This window comes from Syngnathus scovelli, chromosome 16, assembly GCF_024217435.2.
Source record: "Syngnathus scovelli strain Florida chromosome 16, RoL_Ssco_1.2, whole genome shotgun sequence".
NCBI classification, from domain to species: domain Eukaryota; kingdom Metazoa; phylum Chordata; class Actinopteri; order Syngnathiformes; family Syngnathidae; genus Syngnathus; species Syngnathus scovelli.
Genome location: NC_090862.1, coordinates 4,039,141 through 4,062,301, shown reverse-complemented (window position 1 = coordinate 4,062,301; position 23,161 = coordinate 4,039,141). Strand labels below are relative to the sequence as shown.

The window sequence follows — 23,161 nt, the reverse complement described above, 5'->3', positions numbered from 1 at the left end:
ACTCAAGTCTTAATTCATGAATATTACTTCATCACCTCATTTTTTTTCCCTTTTTTATTACCATAATTCCTAAAAATAATAATAAGACATGAAAAAATATAAACAGGTACCTGGGATTGAAAGACTGGACTTTGAAAGGTCATATAAATAGGTCATGGGATTGAATGAGATACTATAATACATATTATTGTATCATGATTAACCTGATGTGCTAAAGGAAAAAAAAACAAGGGCGGATTTAGAATCAGAGCAAAAAAAAATAATCTTGTATCTGATTTATAAAAGAAATCTTAAAAAAAAAAAGTTAACTGGTTTTAAAACCCATACAATATTTTGTATATGGGTTTCTACTGGAACTTTCAGACAGAGCAACTATATCATAAACCTCTGCTGCCACCTAGCGGTTTTGCACCAGTTCAACATATGCATAAAGTTTACTCAACCCTAACTATGCATGTTACTTGAATTATTTCCTGTTGAAAATAATTTAAAAATCACAATGAGAAATTTCATGCCATGCCTTGCTAATCACAATAAAATACAGGTAAGCAGAGCTGCCTCACAGGAAGCAGACCAGTCTTTTTTTTATTCTAACACTCACTATGACATTTTGAACTGCAGTAAATCTACCAGTAGAGGGCGCCAGAGCATTTGTTGAAAGCACTACTTACTGGTAACAGTGAGCACATTAGTCTTGATCTCAGCAGTGATGTAAATCCGTCCTCTCCTCTCAGTATGGTCGGTACCGCACAGACTCGGCACATTGGCCACACAGCGCTTATGGATGTTCATCATACAGTCTGTAACCGACAAGATCCATTTCATTAGCCAGGACCAAGTATCAAGGGTGATAAAACTTTTAAGAATTGATTTGTGTTGGTACATACGGTCACATCTCATGCCCTGGTGAATGAGGCCGTAGAGCAGAGAGCCGCAATGGTCACAGAAAGTCGGACTGGAGTAGGTGTGGATCTTAAATTTGTGCTTAGCCCTCGGATCCTGCACACAGAGAGAAATATCAGAAGCTAGCAGAGAAGTTGATAAAATGATGCAAGAAATGGCAACACTAAAGGTCTTGCAAATAAAAATGTGACCAAAACCTTTGATTTATTATTAAATAAATGATCCAAATGCGCAATGCAAATGACGAGTACTCAATTTGGGAACTTGAGTATCATTTCCCCTTTTAAGAAGACCTGTAAGGCATAACTGGGGCAGAAACCGATTCTATTTCCGTCCAAGCTGTGTGTGTACGTGCATGTGTGTGTGTGTGAGAGACACCTGCAACCATGTGCACCCGCATCTAATGAGCTAACGTTTTATTTGTCGTCTGACGCTCGAATCAACAAATGTTACAAAATTGTTTACGCATGAAATCAAATAATTTCTTACAACACATGATAAAGGTTGCAATATTCCAAATACTGTTTTTCCAATTCTTTTGTAGTCATGAGCACAAAAACCATGCAAATTGATTTCTTCCTTTCCTCCACACCTGTCCAGGAAAATTGTGTTTAAATGAGATGGCTGCTGCCTGAATTATACGCAGCCTCCACAAGGTTTCTTCACAAGTGAGCTTCTTGTTAAGCCTCGATGATTGTGTGGTTGCCTGCGATTTCCTTTGCGTGGGTGTATACGTGCAACTGTGCAGATTTTTTTATTTTTTTTTGTCAGTGTTGATTCTCATCTCTTCTCAAGGACGACTGCACCTCCTTGCTAGTTTTTTTCTTCCTCGGTAAAGGGGAAAAAGGTTGCCGCGATCGCGTCGAGAGACGAGCGGGGACGAAAACACGAGTTGCTGTGTAATGATGCTGATAAGAAACGGGATATGTTGACAAGAGATCAAAGTTCATCCTACAGAACCATCTGCCATCTGAAATGAATGTGCTGTGCAAACATACCTGTGGCTAGCATCTAGCTAGGCTAGCAGCATTAGACATTTTCAACATGCTAACAATCATGCTAATGACACTTTACATTAGTCCATTACTATTTTGATGAAACATTCCTGCTATCATCTTTTGCTTAGAGAGTGAAAGTAGTTCTGCGGGGTCAAGTCAGGTCAAAAATGAGGCTGATAATACCGAGTACTCCCTCCAAGAAGAGTAAATGCATTTTGGAAATTTCAAATGGCTAAAAATACAAATTTGCCAACATGATTTTCAAAACTTTTTGCTCTGCAGACTCATATCTCACTTCCCCCGTTTTCCTCACAAGTAGTGGGATGTCAATCCATCGCCATGACGATCCCAACATGTGATAGATGGGCGTCATGTACTCTCGTGCACAGATGAAGCCTATTAATATTTTAGTGGAGTCAAAGTGGCAGACAACTGCACTCTTTGCATATGTGCTGCCGCTGAGTCTCTAAGCATGAAGTCAGCTCATAACATATGCACTCGACGCAACAGTCACTGTTCACTAATGAGTGCTACAGTACCACCCACACAGTATGCTTTGCACACATTATTAATTTTTGGATAAACAATAATGTAGCTTCCTGTAGCAGTACGTTTTTCTTCATATTGCAGACTACCGTATTTTCCGGACTATAAGGCGCACCTAAACACCTACAATTTTCTCAAAAGCCGACAGTGCACCTTATAGTCCGGTGCGCCTTATATATTGACCAAAGTCCTAAATTTAAACTGGCCCGAAGCATTGTGTCAAGAAATCAATCATAAGTGGCCCGCTGAAGACTATGAATCATTAATCAAAAAGATTATAAAGTAATTTGTTGAGTCTGAAGTTGAAATAAAAAAGATAAAATGGAGAATGATTTGATTTGGATTAAAAATCTGACATGATGTATTAATGGTGCGCCTTATAGTCCGGAAAATACGGTAGTTGACAAACTTGAGACTGAACGAATAACCCCTGGATGGTTAAACGGTGCACATTAAAACAATCAATTGAACACTGACGACCAATTAATAAAATATTATATGTCCATTGCAGCGTCAAAATGTAAAAGTATCAAGGGAACATGCTATCATGCTATCTTTTTTTTTTGCTTGCTGGCATCCTCACACACCCTCAAGTACCATTAGCAAGCTGAGGACCTTGAATGTAGGTTTCATTAGAGCCTCATCTCATCCCTCGACTTGTCCCAAAGGACAAGTATTCTATTAACCCAGATCTATAATTGACTTCTTCTTTTAAACATACATCGTTGTGAGACAGAGGAAAAGGAAATGGGCGAGCTGTAAAGTGGGTGATGATGCATATACTAAATCTTCCTCAACAGCTGCAGCGATTGCATTGTCCTTGACAAACATTCGGCCTTGCCGATGCAGAAGGAAGAATTGAGAAATCAATCTTATCGGGGTTGATTTCTGGAATATTTACAGTTACAGTGTCTGTTGAAATGGTTCGTCAGAATCTGACAAAGATCAAGAATTATAGCACACTTTACACCCCCTACTCATGTCCTGTTGAAATTAGGCTGGTTTGAGGGATGTGCCCTGAGAACCGGTGTTCACCCATCTTGATCAATCAATGCTAAATCAATCTAGCGCCTTGCTAGCTCATGCTAATCTGTGCATCCAACCAAACCTAATGACACTTTGTTTACCTTTTAGCTTTGACATAGTGCCATTCAATCACTGCGCTCCAGTCAAAGCTTGAAAGTGGCTTTGGATCCTTGCCCACTAGCTTTTAAGTCATGGACGGAGGAAACTCAATTTGAAGGTGGCTATTAGTAAATTAGGACCATTGTTGCATAACTGAAGGGCAAACTTCCCTTCTTCCTTGCAGAGTCAGAGGAGCAGTCTTACCTGTCTCTTCTATTTTAATTTGCAAGTTGAAAAGGAAGCTAGCCTAGATTACCCCTGCATTGGAACTCAGGTCGTAAGTCCACAAACTCATTAAGGAAATGACACGGTGGGGCTGGTAAGGCCTGGTAATTACGAGCAGCCCACTGTCCCCCACCCCCTGGGGTGGACTGGCATTTAAATAGAATAGGTAGAGGCGACTGCAGAGTGAAGGACAGTTGGAGAGCTATTCAAAGAACGGAGAGCACAATGTTGGATGAGTAAACAGCTACTCTGAAGATGATTGACTGTTCCATCATCCTATAACACAATAAGGCAAATTTCCTCTCGGGGTTACTAAGTGTATTTGTCACACTGGAGGGTCCTCCTGAGGGAGACGAGGACGTGGAATTTAAAAAGACCCTTGGGTTCTTCAAAGGATGACGTTGATGAAAGCGCTCGAACGATAAGCCAACATTGGAAACAACTCGGAGTTTGTTCAGTCTCCAATTTAAAAAACCGAAATAACCTACCTGTCAGCTCTTTGAAATTCTACACAAGTTCATGATCAAAGTAACACTTAATAACACTTGTCGTAAGAGCTAAGTGAAGAGGTGAATGCCATTATTAAGAATCTATTATGCCAGCTGCCTTGATTTATTTTGATGATGGAACAATGAACTGCATTACAAAGAAACCCCGGTGAATAATTGAACAGGCGCTCATGATGTCTCCTAACCTTTATGGAGCCACATCCTGAACTAATCAAACTTAATTTCACTTGTGATCTTTCCAACTCAGTATGGATTGACTCTTTGCTCCGTATTATAAGTCATAAACTATTAATGAAACGTAAGAGGAGTTTTTACCCACAAGGTGTTTGATTCATTTTGATTTGTGAACAGTCTTGCTAGAAACACAAAATATCTTTCCAAGTTAAATTAGTTTTCAAAACTATTGAGACCTAAACTACTCCTTCGGGATGGGCGAGCACCGATACCTAGTATCGATACCAGCCTTATTTCAAGGTATCGGTACTCTCGATATCAGTATCGAAGCCTTCATAATGGTTGTTTTACTATTAGGGAACGACAAAATAGAAACAGAAAAATAAAAAAAAAAAAATGTATTAAAAGTACTCATGGTATCGGTACTTAGTATCGGTATCAGTGACTATTTAATTGAGTTCTCACCCTGGTACTGAACCTTAGAATTAATTGAGAGTTCTCACGCATGGTCAGAATACCCGCATTTCTTGATGTACAGTACTAGACACATTTTATTTTATTCCCACACATGTTTGTGAGTCATACTCACATCTGAAGCTGGACCTTTATCAGCTCCTGGGCAGGAGAACGTGACAAACTCATGGCAACGTTTGTGCACCACGAAACAGCACACTGTGGAGAGAAGAAAAAAAGAGTTTTTCAGTTTCATGAAATGGGATTCTGTTTGTCTGGCACCAAAATAAGGTGAGGGGAGTCTCGGGTCAGGGTCTTCTCCATGACCTACTTGCAGTGATGGAAGCGGTCTGAGGAGACTGGACAAATGTGATTTGGATGTGGCCAAAAAGTGTTAAATCTGCCATCAGGTTATTAAATGGCTTCCAGTGGGAAATGTACTGAGGTTTCTGTCTTATTACCACCCACACACTCTTATTGTCAGTCCTGCACCACTGAGCCATTGTCAGACACTCCGGAGAAGTGCTTCTCACACATAGCTACAACGCAAGGAAAGGGCTTGCTTTGATATATGTGTTTTGTTTTTGCATTACTTTTAGTTTTTTTTTAATTGCTTGGAAAATAAAATGAATTCACTGGAGTGTGTGGATGGGTTGACAACAGCTAGTGGCGCAGAAACACAAGAAAGCCTCAATGCATTGCTGCCATCAGGCCTGTCGTCCCCATCAAATTGATCAATGTCAGATTTACTGGCAGGTGTGACGAGGAGAGTTGGCTAAAAATAAAATTGGACTTCAAGAGGGAGATTAATGCAATATATTTACTTATTGGATACATTTGACTTGAGTATTTTTGTTTCCAATAAATTGCTTTTACTCAGTTACGTCAAATTACTGTACTTGCTACTTTTCTGATCTATTATTACTTGGACAATAGATTTGTTTGAGCTCAGAGCGACTCGATCCTCGAGCGCTGACTCATGGTAATGACGTGTGACATTTGCTCCGAGGGAAATAACTGAGGAAAGAAGTGAAAGGCAACACCTCTGGCCTCACCTTCAATTTGTTTACCAAACAGAGTACAAAAAAAGATCAGCTACGTCGTCCGGGTCTTATTGTGCCTGTTTTACAAGTGTGAACAAAGAAAGTTCATTTAAGATCAGTTGCTTCATTTGTTTTATTTTATATACATAGTTAAATTTTGGGAAATATCTGAATTTGCATATTCATGCTTTATATTTTTGTCAATTACTGTGTATTTTTTTTCACTATTCTGACTTTACTCTTAGTCAAGTAATTATTTAGAGGGCTATTTTTTAATTTATAAAAATAATTTATATATAATTTGGGAATATTTTCTCCGCCTCTGTTCATAAAACACCCAATTGCACAGTTTGGAATACTTTTTTTTTTTTTTTTTGACTGTACCCAATAAGCCAACAAGGTCATGCAACAATGAATTTGGACAGTTGAGAGATTCAGAGAGTGATTAGCGAATATTCAAACAAAGTCTTTTCTTCATCTGGCTCCATCACGTGCACCTCAATGGCACTTGACTCCCACGCAATATCCTCCTCTTTGGTCGCACCTCCCCCTCACTGATATGATACAACACACGCATCAGCCCACCCACTCATCCCAGTCATATCGCAGATTGAATACACAAAGCGAGGGTGGAAGGAAGCAAGGAGGTAGGGAGGGAAATAGGGAGAGCTGTACGCACATATTGCTTGGAGGCAACTGCTCTTTTGGAGTTGCACTTCTGCCAAATCCTTTACCAAAACACAGATTGGATTGCAAAAAATAGAATGCACAATGGAATGACCCTTGGGCCAAAACAAACAAAAGCTCTTGATATAAACAGAAAATGCGAGCGCATATATTTTTTGGTTTGTCAAAAAAAAAAATTTACATACTGTAGTTTAAACGCAAATAGGGGTTGAAATGCAAACGATGAATTCTCAATTTGATCATAAATTGTCATTTCCTCAGGATGTCCCATGAAAAATATTTTAAAATATGTTGACAAACTCAAGGTATTTATTCAGTAAGTTTATCAGGGCTCATTTTCAGCATTTAAAAATATCATTAAAAAAAATAAACAAAAATATGACTTTTTTTGCGAAATACAATCATGAAAATCTGATTTTTTTTTTTTTTTAATTTTTTTTAACCAGGTCACTGCAACGGCAAGCAGCCATGTGATGTACCTGCAGCACTCCAACAATGTTAGCTTGTTGGCGTTCCAAATTGTTTCCCAGCCAGCAAGCTGCTTCGTGTTTGCCTGACAGCTTCCAATAAGCAGGATAAATTAAGCTTTTCACAAGGCGGCGGCAAAATATTGATCCCAGTCTTTTACTGAAAGGTCAAAGTGATTTGGGGACTTTAATTTCTACCTTATAAAGGGCATTTCAGGTGAGGGAAGAAAACTGAAACCGAACTTTCCAAACTCCTCATGCACAAATCCTTCACGATATAACTGGGTTGTTTTTTTCCCTCAGTCATATTTCTGTGATGCGTCTCGAGTTGCACAGCCCTCATCAATATTCACTTTATATTATTACATAATCCCTGGTTTGTCAATCAATATTAAAGTCCTGTTGTGCTCATAGAGAACAGAGCTCTGAATGCAAAACAGGATCGGGATGTGACAATGCGACTGCTTGGCCAAATATGAACAAAAACTTTCGCGCACTTTTATCAGCCAATGTTTCTGCTTTTAATTGCAGATTATATTTTTTCTTCCACATCTTATTTATTCTCTTTCTGAAATGCTGGCAGACGACTAATGTTGCCCAGCATTTTCCACTAATGAGCTGCCAGTGTCTGCATGCGATGACATGAAGCCCAGTGATGGCCCAGATTTAGACGTCGATGCAAAACACACCAGCTCGTGGAGCCACACTGTCAGTACTACCAACACGGTTCCTTCATCTTGTGGCTAGTGCCCAAACATGACATCCTCCACCAGCTCTTATCTGTGGCTACAGCTGAGCAGCATTTTAAGAAAGCGACGAGACAGACTTTTCTGTCTCGCTGAAGATCCTGGCGAGCAAGGTGGGAAGACAATGATACAAGCGGACAAGGAGCACGGTGATAAACAGGAGGTAGAAAAGTCAATAGTCCACACAAACTACATTATTCTCCCCTGGGTTAGCTCGTGTGTGTGTGTGTGTGCGGGCTTATATAAGGGGGTTGAACAACCTACGCCACAATATAAATACCCACAATGCTTGTGAAGATGGGAGAAGGGTCAACGTGAGTCAGAACACCCCTATCATCCATCCTCTTTCCCTCTCAACTTGAATCCAGCAATCTTTTCATCCCTCCATTGCATCATCTGACATCAGAGATTCTTCAAGCTTTTTTGAAGTGGGGTAAAAAAAAAATGCTATGCTACTAACTTCAACTTCATAAATTCAATAAAAATAATAAATAACAATTTAACTATTGGCACTTCACTTTCCGTCAATATTAGATTAGAACTTTTCCTGTTCTGTAAATATCATTGACTACAAAATCCGAAAAAACTTTTCAGACCTACATACAGAGCCTTTTTTCTTCCTGTGGAGCTCAGTGCAAGACGTGAAAGAAATGTTGGCACAAGACGGTTCTACATGGTCGAGCCAACACCTTCCCCCTCATTCATTCCTTCCATTCAGCAACTTTCATTGACTTCAGCTCCTCCATCTCTTTTTTTGGTCTTCCAAAAAGTGCTGCTTCATACGCTTCAATGTCCTGATGCACACTGAAAGGAGAATTTCCATTCAATTGAAGCAATTGACCTCTGTTCACGATAAATCTAATGTATTGTTCAAAGTCTGGATTCAAGTCAGTGTGCAAAAAAAAGTCATTAGGTCCTACAGCGAGAGTGGATTTTCCATCCGTGCACTGTAAAGAGAACAATCATTCATCCAGATCAAACATCGTCCAATCATAATGGCCGACATGAGATTACTTTGTTTTTTTAATCATTTTTGTGCATTGGTGCAGAAGAGCAATAGACCTGAAAGACTTTTTTTTTGTCCCTGAACATTGATTCAGAAAAGATACACAAAATATCACATGACCAAACCCGCGCCGCTAATTTTTAAATAAAAATGTTGCAATGCTTTTGCACATTGGTGCATTTTTTTTCTCTCATTAGCACACACACACAACTAACGTTCTGCTTCCCGCCCTCCTTCTGTTTGCGTGACTGTGGAGGGCTCTTAGTTTCGTACTCCAGCCTCCACAGCGTGACCCGAAAAGCTAGCAGCTACTGAACACGTCCAGCCAAACACACACAAACACATACTACCTCTTATACCGTATATCAAGTTCGGACCACTCACTTTGCCTCCTCCCTCACACTTGCCTCACAAATGCCACTTTGTCTCTTTACTTCCCCCGCAAAACTCGACCGTCTGTTTTGAGCACAGTGGTAAAAAAATAAATAAATTTAAAGTGAGGTTTGAAAAGAATAATCATTAGAAGCGACAAGTGCCATAATCCCCCTTTTCAGTTTAATCTAATTTACCCTCATTAATCCAGAGTGAAATGATATAAAAGGTGATGCCGGAGGTAAAAAGAAATCTGGAAAGTTAATATTCCATACAAATAATGGCAATGATATGGTTTGGAAGGCTTTTGTCAACATTTGCAGGTAAATAGTGCAAACAGGAAATACAAGCTCGTGTTTGTGTGTCTATTCTATACAGTTGTGTTGCATCTTGGCAAACGTCTACAACAGTTCACTCAAGCCTTGGCAACGGACCAATCCTGTCTGTCTGCGTGTTAACACATGCGTACGCTCATAAATGGCAGATCGTATCGCTCGCTGCACGACAGAAAAATGTGAGAAGTGAAAAGCGTCGTCTCATGGTGGTCACCGAAGAAGAAAAAAAAAAAAGGGGGGATTATTCGAAAGAGATCCGTTTGAAAATCCACTTAAATATTTTGTTGCTCATCAAAACCAGCAAAAATAAATAAATAAAGTTGATCCAGTATTGGACATCATGCAGGGCAACAAATAGAAAGGCAAATAAACGAAGAGGCAGGGATGAAAAAAAGAAAAAAAAAAAGTAGTCCAGGATGAATGCTCTCTGCCCCTGTTGCTAGGTTACCATCTGTCTCGGAAAGGGTTCAAGCATCTCAGGAGCAACAGTGACATAGTTAGCTGCTCTCCATCAAGACTAACAAACAGCAAACTTGAACTGACAAAACATGACGGAAATCCTTCACAACTGGGTGAGATATTTGGAGACTGCAAACAAAAGTTTTGACAAAGCGGCTGACCACACCCACAACAAGATCTCACTCCAGTTTGTTCTCAGCCCGACACTACCAAGAGGAAACATCAACTCCGTGTCCAGTCTTTAATTGTGTGCTATTGTGTAGAACCTGAAACAGGCTTGACCTACATCGGTTGTCTGAAGCACCCCGTCATGTCTCCAAGGTGTCGCCGTGGCGACGGGTGTACAATTGCCACAAATGTCAGCAGCAAGGACAAGTAAGCTCTAAGGAAGATGGAACCATAGTAGGTCGCTGAAGGAACAAAGGTCAAGGTCACATGACCCTCACCAACCTCAAACTTTAATGATTGTCTTTTCTTAGAGAAAAACAAGAACGCTCTACACTGCTGAAGCTTAAAAGAGGAAGAAGTTCAAGGAGGAAACACTGGTCGTTACAGTAGAGTGACTGGCTGGGCTGGGCTGGGTGGGGATCAAATTTTGTTGAGGGAACAAAAAAACATCTGTTCGAGCGGAACGGGCATGAAATTCGAACTTCAGAAAATGATATTGGATTATTTTTGTGGGTGGCCTAATGGTACAAATGCATATTTATGGATACGATTTGCTCCATGCTGATTTCATCCTCTCGATACCCATCAATTAAAGGAAATAAATTATGCAAGAGCTTCTGGAATTTAATAAAAATATTCAGCATGACAGCACAAATTCAGTCATGGTGAAACTTCCCAATCCATATTTTTTGCCGAGCTTTTGAATGATCCTTGTTTTCCTCCCAATCGCTCTTCACACCTACACACTCGATCCCCACTCCTCCATAAATCCATCCACCCGGGCCTCCATCCATCCATCCATCTATCCCATTTGGTGGGGCTCTCAGTGGAACACTTGAGCTATTTATAAAATCATCAAAGCCCACAGCTTCCAACACCACGTGAGAAAAGAGGGGGAGATGGAGGATGAGATGGAGCCAAAGGGAGGATGGAAGGAAGCTGGGGGGGGACGTTGACAAGTTAAAGAAAAGCTGTTGAAAATCAAAAATCTGGCCAAACAGAGACCATGGAAAACAAAAGAGAACCTTTCCGCTCTTTGCTTCGGGAACTCGTCGATGCGCATGTTTGTGCGCGTGGGAGGTTGTTTTTAGACCCGGCGCCCACACAGGTTGGAGCTGCAGAAGCACCTGAGATGCGAGAGGCGCCACCGATAGACACCGACTGTTTGCAAATGTTCACTTAGTCATTTGAACTCGGACGGGCTCGTGAAGGCATATTTTAAGAATCCAGAGAAGGTGTTGGCAACATGCCCGCCGGCAGCTCCCGTGGTTAACGGCAAACACAGGAGACGGGCGATTACGCTTCAAAGACACCCTTAGTCAGAAAGATGTAGGAACAGACTTTCAAAATAAATAAAAAAAAGTCTGAAAGGTGCTAATAGCTGAAGCAAAGAATGCATTTACGGGATTGTTTTAAGTGCAGCTCCACTTGCCTGTCCATTATCTCCTCTGCCTGGAAAAAAAAAATAAATCTCATCCACCAACTCCGGCTCAAGTGTCATTGCAGCATGTACAGTAGACCTCTCGCTCATTTCCCACCAGCTGCCTCGCCGGACTTGCTCTATTTTTGTCAATATGTAATTGTCATATGCCCGGCGGAAATCACCGCTTCCCCTCACAAAGTGAGATTTCCAAGAACATAAAAGATCCACTGTTTATAAAAAAAATAAAAAAATAAAAACATCTTATGTTACACTGACAGGATTTCTATAAGGATGAAAACATTATGGAAATCTGACATACATGTTATATTCATGTTGAGATAAAGCAATTCCAATTTACCACACGTTGCTATATTTATAAAACCGTTGAGAAAACAGCAGTTTTTTTTAGTTGTGGCTCTCAGAGGACTTGTTACATATCTGCTAATTTTTTTTCTCATTTCATCGGCTTCCTACACCATTTGGTTTATTATCCATTTTTACTCATTGTGATTTTTTTTTCATGCATCCGTTTGCCTTCTAGAGAGGAACTGCTAATGTCGAATACCCCCTGAAGACTTACAGTCCACAATTTGGACACCTTTGAAAGTGTTTTTTTTTTTTTTTTTTTTTTAAACTTTCAGCAACCTTTTCCCCTCAACCAGCCTCAACACTGAATATTACTTAAAGTTGTAATTTTTAACTTAACATTACCAAATCGCAATAAAATACCCACATACCATCTAAAAACTTGCCTGTCAGTCTTGTGACATTTAAAAAATATTTCAAAATTAGCTGACACAGACCATTTGCCACGAAAAAAACAGTTTGTTTTTACAATTACATACCGTACTAATCCTTAACTCATTCTTCGGCATTTACAACACCTTTTATTTTGAATTTAATTAGCTTTTTTCTTTTTCTATCCCTGAACTTGTTTAAAGCCCCTTAAAAAAATAAAAAAAACTCCCAATCGACACAACAAATCAGTCCCTCTTCAAGGCTAAAAAGGGAACATTGGTCCATTAATGCGGGGCTGAAACCGTGGAGGACACTTAACAGCTTGTTAAACACTGAAACTCATTGTTAACACGCTCGTTTACAATCGGACACACTTCCACGCACATAACCAGTCAAATCACGCAGTCACTTGACATGTTCTCATAGTTTGTAAAAGCATAAAGAGCGCTAGATTATATAATTGAGATCTCTCTAGATTGTATGGGCATTCCTAATATGGTCACAAGGTTAGCTCCAGAGCTGATGGAAGCGTCAAAGGCAATATTATTTCCCGAACCAACAAACATTGTTGGCAGTGGATCTATTTCTCAGAGGAGGCCCCTTAACTATTTCACAAGAAACAAACCAAACAAGGCAATCAAATCTCGTCAATTTTCTTCTGTCCAAAACATAAATTGAAGAGGAGGAGGAGCATGTTTGCACACTGACCTATGCACGTTGCAGGCATGTCAGCTATTTGTTTACAGTAGCAACAATCCAAAGAAAACAAAGAATCAGCAACAGTCGACACACCATACAAAGGCAGTGAATTTCTACTTTAATATTGATCATAAATATAGTTTGGACTTGTTTGTGCATCAATGGGTTTCTCCAAAGTTCAAATGATGCAGTCTTATATCTCACATGCTACATTCATGCTAGCATTTTTTGTCCAATTAAAGACAATGTCGAGCGAGTTCTTTCGTTGCACAAACCGCAATGACCCGGCACATTTCAAATGTTCCTCTGTAGTGTTTTTTATTATTTCCTTATAATTTCTGGTTAATGATTTAAGTCAATGCAACATTTGTTGACAGGATTTAAATGGCACCAAAGTTGATAAAATGATGAATTAATTGAGATTTTTTTTGGCTCTTGTACTATTTTTGACGCCATCCCTTTTCCTCCTGATAAAATTCCTAGTTCGCCCACCCCCCACCTGCCGTTCTCCCCGAGCAAAGCGACCCCCCCCCTGCAGTGAAGCGGATGCATTCCTAAAGGACACTATTGACGCGCCACATATGCACCCAAGCTAATTATCAGCTATCACACCGCTGTTGTGAACAGAACCTCTTCCATCTTTCGGCATATAGGCAGTTGTGTTCCACTGTTGCTAGGAGACGTGAAAATGAAAATCCTTGAATACATCCAGTTGATGATTAAATCAATTTTGATATATATATATATATAGATCTAAAAGAAAGACATCAGAGGTGGGGTTATCACTCCATCTTTTCATCCATGTCATTTTAAATTTGTTCAGAATTTGTGAGCATAAAAGAGACAGAGTGAAGGTGTGTCGCTACAAGAAGAGAGTAGGAGGGAGGGGAAAAAAAATGTAACAGACTGAAGGATTTTACACAGATTCTCAGAGAGGTCTGAAAGAAAAAAATAGCTGACTCCATCAAGGTTAGGGCCGTAACTTGAATCAATTAGTGAGTCACACCATTGTGTGCCATTATGGTTGGATGAGTAAAGTACACAAAAAGCAAACGTCCATTTTCAGTTTGATCCTTCACAAGCATATTGTTTGTGCACAATTCTTCCTTAATCAATTTTTTTTTTCTGTGAGAATCGCACAGATCACAACTTTGTGCCAAAAACACCGAGGGGAGGGGGGGGGGGGGGGTCGAGGAGAGTGCTCCTACCTTGACATTGGAATCCTTGCTTGCCAAAACCCCTGTGAAGAGAACACAAACAATGAACAGGTTGCAAGATTATCTTTTCATTATCATTTTTTGTGAGGTTCCAAGGTAAAAGGGGGAAACAATGATTGACAACAGCCACACTTCTGGGTCAAGTCTTGTGTCCAATCATTGTCGCACTAGTTTCCATGAACCTGAGCTGGCTATGAATGATGGAATACATTCTTTATCAGAAGCCATTTTTTTTTCTGAGGGTGCAGCTTGGCCACAGGCGCACCTGGGCATCAACAAGTGCACGACAATAACAGAATTCAGGGTTTAATTTGGAAACAAGTGTGCACATCCTTTGTTTGATTCATCCAGTCATTAAACTTCATCTGACATTTACGGTTGCATCTGGGGAACAGTCTATCTCGGTCCTTCCTTAATTCATTTAGGAAAATAAATTTTTCAGAGTGCAGCTGTGCTCACCAGATGAAGTCAGTGCAGTGGCTGCAGAAGGTGGGTTGCTTGAAGAAGCGCGCAATGAATTTGTGGTCCTTCACTTCGTGGACGTTCTTCTGACGCAAGGCTCCTTGACGGGCGAAGCCCCTCATGGGCTCACGGGGTCCATCCTCACCGTCGCTGTTTGCCGCTGCACTGTCAGCCATTCTTCCAACAATAACTAAAGTTTTAACTTTAAATAATCACCGCGAGTTTGCGCAAAACAACCACCAAAAATTCTCACAGTTGCGTCCTTGTTTTTTTTTTTTTTTTTTTTTTTGGTTGCTTGGTCAGAGCGCAGCAACTTAAAGAGCAACGACGTGAACCCTCCTGCAGCCGAATTGTTTGTCGGCTTCAATGTTAAGCGCAAGCGACGAGCGTGCAAGTCGCTGCAAAGCTGCCTGTGCACTCAATGATTTCTCGTTTGCATCCAAGCGCGAGCACGGCGGGTAACGGGCGCGCGCACGTCAGGGAGGAGAGAGAGAGAGAACCTTGATCTCTCACAATTTAAAGTATTAACAAAAAACACAATTGGAAGTGCATGAATTTGAATGGGACTGGACAACATTCCACTTTTTAATTCCATTCCACTGGTGGCTATATTTAAGTAAAAGTACAAATATTAAAAATATCAAAATATTCAGTTCACTTCAATCACGTGGCAAGCTGAAAACAACACATTGTGTGTATATTTTTTTCTGATTGAAACGGAAAAAGCACAGCTGCTCAGTTGGGTTTTTTTGCTCTGAGAAGGATTTGGAAGGCTCGCATGTGTTTGTTGTATGGCTTGCAAGTCGCAAATTAAGTGTGCAAACTAGATTCAAGAGCACACATTCACCATCCACTTTATGTACACTTGCACAAGCCAATAAGGAAACGAAGTGTATGAAATGTTCAACATATATATACACAAAGATTAATATAGTGATTAAATCTCCACTTGCATGTTAGTAGATTGTGCAGGTGGATCATGCTACCTCCTCACAGAAAGTAGAGATTCTCTTAAATGTTAACCACTATACTATTTTTTTTTACTATGCTAATGTGTTGCCATCAACATTATCCACCAATTATTAGTCATTTGCCACTAGTGAGTCACGAAGTGTGGAGTATGAGGGCGCCATCTAGTGGTACACTCACATATCACTTGCAATACAATGAGCGCTTTCACGACAGCTCTGAAACGAAACCAAAAACTTATACAATAAAATAACAATGGAATAGAAAAGCTCACATTTTAAAGGCATTTCATTGGCACAGTTCAGTTGTCCAGTTGAAGCACCATGCAGGAAGTAAATCGTTCCTCGTTTTCAAACAGTTATTAAGTTTTAAGTGCACAAATACTAAAAATATTTTCTAGGAATAAAAGCTCTGCAAAGCAAGATATCAACACGGACTAATCAAGGAAATATAATCACAGATTTTCTCTTGTTATAAAACATCTTCGATAGGAGCCCCAGATATCTGCGTGGTTACATTACCACGTGACCCTGCAGCCTTCGTTTGAGGCGCTTTTCGGTATCAAGAGGCTCCGGTGATGACGTAAGAGTTCCCCGTGAGTACCTGGATGGGTATATATATATAGAATGTCACATGATGACTCATTTCTCACATAAACCAACCTTCTCTTTTTCATTAGGATCTGATGTAATCGCTGTAAAATGTGTGGATTTTCTCGATTTTGTATATTCCTGAGATTGTAATATAAGTATATACTTATATTAGTATATACTTCTCCCGAGGACGTAAATAAATACCAACAGGATATCAAAACACTTAGTATAATTGATGACAGGGAGGAAAAATTATTATTTTTATTTTCTTTTAATATAGGATAACCTGTTCAGATAATGGATAGATCACTGAATGAATGAAAACGGGTACTTTTTCATAAAGGCATCTTGAGCACCACCTAGTGTGCAACGGCCTTCACCAAAAAGTGTACTTTTTCCATAAAGGCATCTTGAGCACCACCTAGTGTGCAAATGACTGTAACAACTCGCTGACTCATAGAGGGTAAATTATACACAAGAAAAAAAAAACAACTTTGTTTACAGTCACGCCTCTGCACACCCGTCACACTTATCAGGACACATAATTAGTTACTTCTGCACACAGTGCCTTCACAAGATTTGACTACGTCAGGACTTACTGTAAATGTTGAAATAGATCCTCTTTGTTTAGAAAATAATTCAAGAGAAGTGTTGGTTCCCTTTTCCAGTGATACACATGACTAAACAAACCCACTGTAGTTTTACAACTATTGTATATACATACATATACAAAAGTAGTATACTAGTATAAATACAAAAAAATAGTATGGACAAGTATTGTTGTCCATTCATATTTCCATTTAGTCATTATGTCTCATTCCTTTGATAATTGTGAATCAGACCAGTACACTCATAAATGGAGTCTACGAACTGTCTAGTCATTTCTTAGGAATGCCACACTCAATCATTTACGTATATGACATGTTTGCATGGATCATTTCCTATGCTTCATTGTTCTTAAATGCTTTTCCAGGAATAAGAGATGGGAGGTGAAGTGGGTGTCAAGCACAATCAATGAGTGTCCAACTCGTTTTCGTTTCGCTTTCACTCTGACTGATGTTTACCCTGGGCAGTTGGAAAACATATGCATTACCTCGGGATGACCTTTGATATTTCCTAGAATGAAGACCGGATGTGCATTTTTTCCTGCACCGTCAAGTCAAGTTTATTTGTATAGCCCTAAATCACAAGCAGTCTCAAAGTGCTTCACATAGACAAAAATTGACAAGTATTCTCAAAGCATCCCCTGATCTTAAGCTCCCAAAAAGGCAAGGAAAAACTCCAAAAAAAGTCCTGGTGGTCTTAATGTGAATAACATTAAGAACAATTTTTGTTTGCCTTTGTTAAACTTTACAACAGCTTTATTTGCTTCTCATAAGTCTTGTAGTTCAGGGAAGGAGTGGTTTTTACTTTCGGTTTTAAAGGCCCGCCTGGGAAACTGGTCTAGGGAAAAGCAAATTACAATAAGATCACAACGCTGTTAAAAATCCCGAAAGCCCCAGTGGATTTCTTCTACTACCTCCTTCAAATCATCTGTAGAGCTTCACTGAATTGCTGTTCTCTTTTCCCCGCAGCTCTACTTCCACTTCCTTCCCAACCAAACCAATAAATTCACAAAAGTAGTATCACAGGCTGGATTTTGCATCACAAATTCTAAATTTAAACACGGCTATAAATATTATTAAAAGTCAAAATACACTAAGTAGACACATGATATGTATTTCGCTTACTTTTTCAAGTCCAAGGACTTACTAGGCTAAACTGGGACCTCGGGTATCATATTTCTTGGCAACTCATGTAGAAATGTGTTTTAGGATGGCTTTAAAACTGACATTTGATACAACCTGAAAGCAAAAGCTTGGAAGAGTTTCCACATTTTAGTGCTCATCATAATGAAAGCATTATGTTCCCCAGAAAAAGTTAATGATGCAGATGGCGCTACTATAAACAGTGCATGAAGAAATGTCACCCAAAGAGGATGCAGAAAGTGGACCAAATACACACCGTTGCACATAGTAACAGTTTGTATGAAATGTGGCAACCATGTACATCTCAAATAGGGCCAAATGACCAAAAGCAAATAAAAAAAAATAAAAAAACAACCAAGATCTTTTTGTTGGTGATCACAGTGGATAAGGTTTTGTTTTCTTTTTAAATCACGCACACACCTGCAAAGAAGACTTTCAATTCCTAAACAAGGAAGTGCGTGCAATTCCACGTTTAATAATAATTGTAGGTGCTTTACTTGAAACGGTCAAATAATAACATGGGCCACTTTATTAGGTACACCTGCATATTTTCTATGAGAGAAAATATAGCTGATCATGTTAAGTATTGATGACACTGTCAGAGAGCTACTCATTTAAAAATATGTTTGAGAGGCTAACTGAGATTTGCATGATGCAGTACAAAAATGTTGATATACCTTATGAATTGTAACTTATGATCATTGCAGAGAGTCATTTCTTTACTGCATTTCAATTGTAACGCATGCATTGGACTTCTTCTCTGCAGTGTTTTGAACAAGTCCACCACAACTGGTGTGTGTTCATGCACTGCAAAAACGAATGCGTGCACACACTCTCCGGTGTCTCTCCCTGTTTCCACAGAAATGAAACTTAAGGATAAAAATAAACAACACACTATGTACACGGTAAACAGCCGAGATCACATCCGGAGTGGCATCGTGTGTTTCCAACGGCCTTTTCATGCATACCTCATGTAAAATACCAATATTGATGACCTATATGTATTATAAACAAATCGTAAGTTTGACTATTGACTCACATCTTCATACATCCATCCCTTAAATCTGGGGCAAACATTAAAGTAGCCATCACCAGCGTTTTGCAAACTTAGAGCTTTTTATTAGGTACTGAGTCATGCAAAAGGCTGCCAGCTTGGTGCACACTTCTGAAAAAAAATTGCTTAATAGAGGAAAACTTCTTCCTCACCCCCCGTGGTTGGTCTCTTTTTCCCTTCAAGCTCGGGTCCTCTACCAGAGGTATTTATAATATATATATATATTTAATGACATTTTTTTTTGTAAATACATTAATCGTGTATATTTATTTCTAGTAATCAAAAGGTATAAGCAAAGGTACATGTAAAGAATGGATTAACAATGCAGTTTACTCTACAAGGGAGGAGTGAAGCTACTTACGTTGCCAATGTCAGACTATATTTAGATTTTTTTCATGGTTAAGTTATTTTCTGTTTCTACGGCCAAAATTCCAGCATTCGGTTGTGCCAATAAGTATGTGAAAAGTGCTACATGCACATTTTATTGCTAATTTTTTTTCTCTCTATCGCTCTGAGTGCTATTTAATTACTCGTGCATGGGATGAAAAAAATATGGTAAATTGCGGGGATGTATTTGTCAACCTTGAAAAAAAATGCACGCGTTTTAACCAGGATGCACAAAAGTCTTAGAGCACATTTAAATACATTTGCTTAAGCAAAAACAGCAAAGCATGAGTATATACAACCAAAAAAAAAAAAAAAAACCACATGACGAACGTGCCTCTTAGTACAGTACAGGCGCATCTGTCATGTGCGCTTGCGGTTGAAATTTCCAATAAACGCACCGCTCTAACCGAAAAGAGAGAGGAGTTTCACTTTCGTTTCTGACTAGCCAGGCTGTTTTTTTTTATAGGCGGGGCTGCAAGAGCAACAGCATATAAAAAGGGACTGTAGACTTTTAGTACCATTCGAGATTTGAGGCTGTGCTGCCAGAGATAGACGCAAAGACGCAAATGTATCTTCACTTTTGGGATTAAACTGAAACAAAACGGTAAGACCTTATCGTGGATATCAATGTATGCTTTATCTTTTTTCTTTTTTTCCTTTTGGGCTTGTAGACGGCGTCATAGGATCCACAAGCCGACCTTTGTTTTGTACCATTCCAGCCGTAATGCGAATTTGGGGAAAAAACGGCCGTAAAACAGTTTAGAAATCTTGCAAAAGTAAATGCAATTTAATAGAAGTTTTTTTTATGCAAACAAAACGGTTGACAGTTAAAAATAAACAATATTTGTGCAAAAAAGCTACCTTGCCTTGCCTTTAGGCTTTGTACAAAACAGGCATTTTTGGACACTTTATAAGCAACTATATCCAAAATTTTGCCTGAACCGAAGATAATCCTCTCTATTGACACTGTCCAAGTTATTTAAAAACTGCCCGAAGTGGCCAAAGATAGTTCAGTACTAGAAAAGCCTCTCCACAGTCATAACATTAAATTAATACTTTGTTGCATTTTGAACCAGTTTGAGTTATTATTAGGTCTGATTGGGTAATACAAGTGGCTGTGATGTGTCTCGAAATATGTCTCTTAAAGCGCCCTCTAGTGGCACGTATAAGAATCACTGAATTAAATGTTCAAACTCGTATGTAGTATTATATAGATCCTATTACAGTGGCTTTATCTTTTTTTCCTCAAATCCAATTTCTTACAAAAATCTGCATTTTTGAGAAATTGTTAATTAATGTATGACGATGTTCCCTGTGTCATTTTCCAGGGTGCCATCGTCGTGGTCAGATATGGGAGAGGGTTTGGAACCTCCTGGAGGATGGTAGCCAACAGTGCAGCAGACGGCAAGCAACACTTGTCAGGCTCCTCGAGCTCAGAATCTGCCGAGTTGGCGCAGCATCAGTCCCGGGTTGTTCCGAAACCCAAGCAGAGGTCTGCCTCCACGCCATGCAAATACCTAACCCACTTCCCCACGTTCAAATGCATGGAAGACTGCAGGATCATCACGGACACAGCGGCTCAATTGGAGTTGAGCGGCTTCTACTGGGGTCCTCTAGGAGTAGAGGAGGCCCACCGCATGCTGAAGGATGCCCCGCTAGGCAGCTACCTCATCCGGGACAGCCGGCAGAAGGATGTTTTTTTCACACTGTCCTATCAAGCCAAGACCGGGCCGGTCAGCGTCCGCCTCGACTACAAGCGGCAAAAATTCTCACTGTCCGGCAACGAGCGCACTTTCCCCAGTCTTTTTGCCCTCTTGGAGCATTACACCAACTCCCCCAAGAAATGCCTGAGGGTCCCGTACAGGAAATGGGAGCCCACGTTGCAAGAAATTTGCAGAAAGCGCATCATGGAGCTCTGCGGCGGAGGGACGCAGGTTTCCGAGCTGCCCCTCACCAACGTGGCGCAAGGTTTTCTGTTGGAATTCCCTTACAAATTATGACATTGTTACGCTTGACCTTAACGCTCTTATCAGGAGGCTGCCACCTAGAGAAAGTCTGTGGCACTGCACTGTCCTCCTTTCACTCCACTTTAACACACACAAATGATCCTCCATTCATAAGGACACAAAAAGACATTAAGCCCAGAGATGAAGTGGAAGAAGATTACTTGAAGCACAGACTATGTGGAAGGACTATAATAATAGTATTGTGCACTTTTCTCCGTACTTCTCGGAATACTCGGGCGTGGTGGCGGGAGCGCTTGAAAGCAGTGATTAAATTCTATAGCACACGGCACTACTCTAATATCTCTAATATTTTTCTGAGGTACCCTCTCTAGTTCACCTGTCTGCCAGGCAGATAATTTGTCAAAAATGGTTATTATTTTATATATTGTTTTTAATTAAACAAACTAAAAGTGCTTGCTTTGTCTTGTTTCTTTGTGTGGGAGGAAAAAAAAAAACAATCGTAAAATGGCATTGCCAAAGAACAGGGAGGGTCAAATTCATGTGTGAGCAAAAAACCAGAAGGGTGTGGCTACTTTAGTGGTAATCAACTATGACGCACACTTAGCAGAATAAGTTGTAAGTGTGAAGTCGACAGTATTCTGAATGAAGGTAAAGTCAGATTGAAATCTCGGAAGGAAGTGGGACATTTTTGGGGCAGGTATCTCGAGACAATGGGTAAGGTTCATTTTGAATAATACAGTATGACTTTATATAGTGCATTTTATAACAGCTACAGCTGTAACAGCGCTTCAGCTACAAAAAACAGTCAATTAAAAATTAATATACAGTAGCAGAAAATGAAATGTTACTGTTCAAGTATGTCTTAATGGATAAATAGAAGTATTTCAACCAGGGGTGTTAAACATTAGGCTCAAGGGCCATAAACAGTCCATCGGGGGTTCCGATCTGGACCTTAAAGACAGAACACAAATTTAGTTTTTCACTAAAATTAACTGGTGATGCTAATTTTGTTTACTCCTGGTTGCATTGATGACCACTTTAATGAAATTCTGTAATTTGTGACTCTGGATTTGACAATTTTAGATTTTTTATGGTGAACTTTTGAGATATTATTGCAGCCAAAAAACTTGGGGTCAAATATGGCTGAAAGAGGACCCTGAATTCAAATAAGTCTCGAACAAACACTGTCATCTGACGTAGCCATTGACCTTCTGTGTCTATTTAATCACAACTAACAGGAACTAGCAAAGATAACCAAGCACAGTTGACATCTCACCTAAAAGGCCACAATGGAAACCACCAGGCTCATGCCAACTAGTGATAACAGCTGAGAGTCCTGCCGAAGTGCCACGCAAACATTATTTGTACAATGCATTCATTCAGGGTTTGCAAAATGAATCCCACACCAAGCTACACTGAGCACAGTGCAAGGCACATGTTCTGGAAAAAAAATCACTAAAGACTTTTTTTTTTAGTCTAAGTAAACCTAAAAGGGATTTTCTACTCTAGTGTGTATGAGTTTTTTTTTTTTTTTGTTTAAAACTTGAAACAGACAATCAGACTGAAAAAAAAACCTTGAATAACTCAAATGTTCTTCCAGAGGTTCCCTTGAGCATGACATGGAAAAAATGTTCAACATTTTTTTTTTTTGATAAGTGCTTATCAAGTCTGTCTTATTTGAGCTAACC

The 23,161-nt window shown here is 39.7% G+C and overlaps 2 protein-coding genes across 3 annotated transcripts in view; one reads left to right on the top strand and one right to left on the bottom strand.

Moving 5' to 3' along the window:
* LOC125983525 (protein kinase C beta type) overlaps nucleotides 1–15,197 on the bottom strand; it is a 38,380-nt gene extending 23,183 nt beyond the window's left edge. For both annotated transcript variants that reach the window (XM_049744875.2, XM_049744873.2), the window contains exons 1-5: nucleotides 14,753–15,197; nucleotides 14,285–14,316; nucleotides 5,070–5,152; nucleotides 888–999; nucleotides 672–800 (exon numbers count right to left, since the gene is read on the bottom strand). In XM_049744875.2, coding sequence (XP_049600832.1) covers nucleotides 672–800; nucleotides 888–999; nucleotides 5,070–5,152; nucleotides 14,285–14,316; nucleotides 14,753–14,931 — 535 coding nt within the window. In that variant the 5' untranslated portion in view covers nucleotides 14,932–15,197. The remainder of the gene's footprint in view (nucleotides 1–671; nucleotides 801–887; nucleotides 1,000–5,069; nucleotides 5,153–14,284; nucleotides 14,317–14,752) is intronic.
* Nucleotides 15,198–19,954: 4,757 nt separating this feature from the next.
* socs1a (suppressor of cytokine signaling 1a) lies at nucleotides 19,955–21,925 on the top strand. The gene is made up of 2 exons (XM_049744909.2): nucleotides 19,955–20,110; nucleotides 20,835–21,925. The coding sequence occupies exon 2, from the start codon at nucleotides 20,886–20,888 to the stop codon at nucleotides 21,504–21,506; it is 621 nt and encodes a 206-aa protein (XP_049600866.1). The 5' UTR covers nucleotides 19,955–20,110; nucleotides 20,835–20,885; the 3' UTR covers nucleotides 21,507–21,925.
* The last annotated feature ends 1,236 nt before the right edge of the window (nucleotides 21,926–23,161 follow it).

Bases quoted from the DNA above. Each gene is read 5' to 3' on its own strand.
- socs1a (XM_049744909.2), top strand. From the start codon at position 20,886: ATGGTAGCCAACAGTGCAGCAGACGGCAAGCAACACTTGTCAGGCTCC.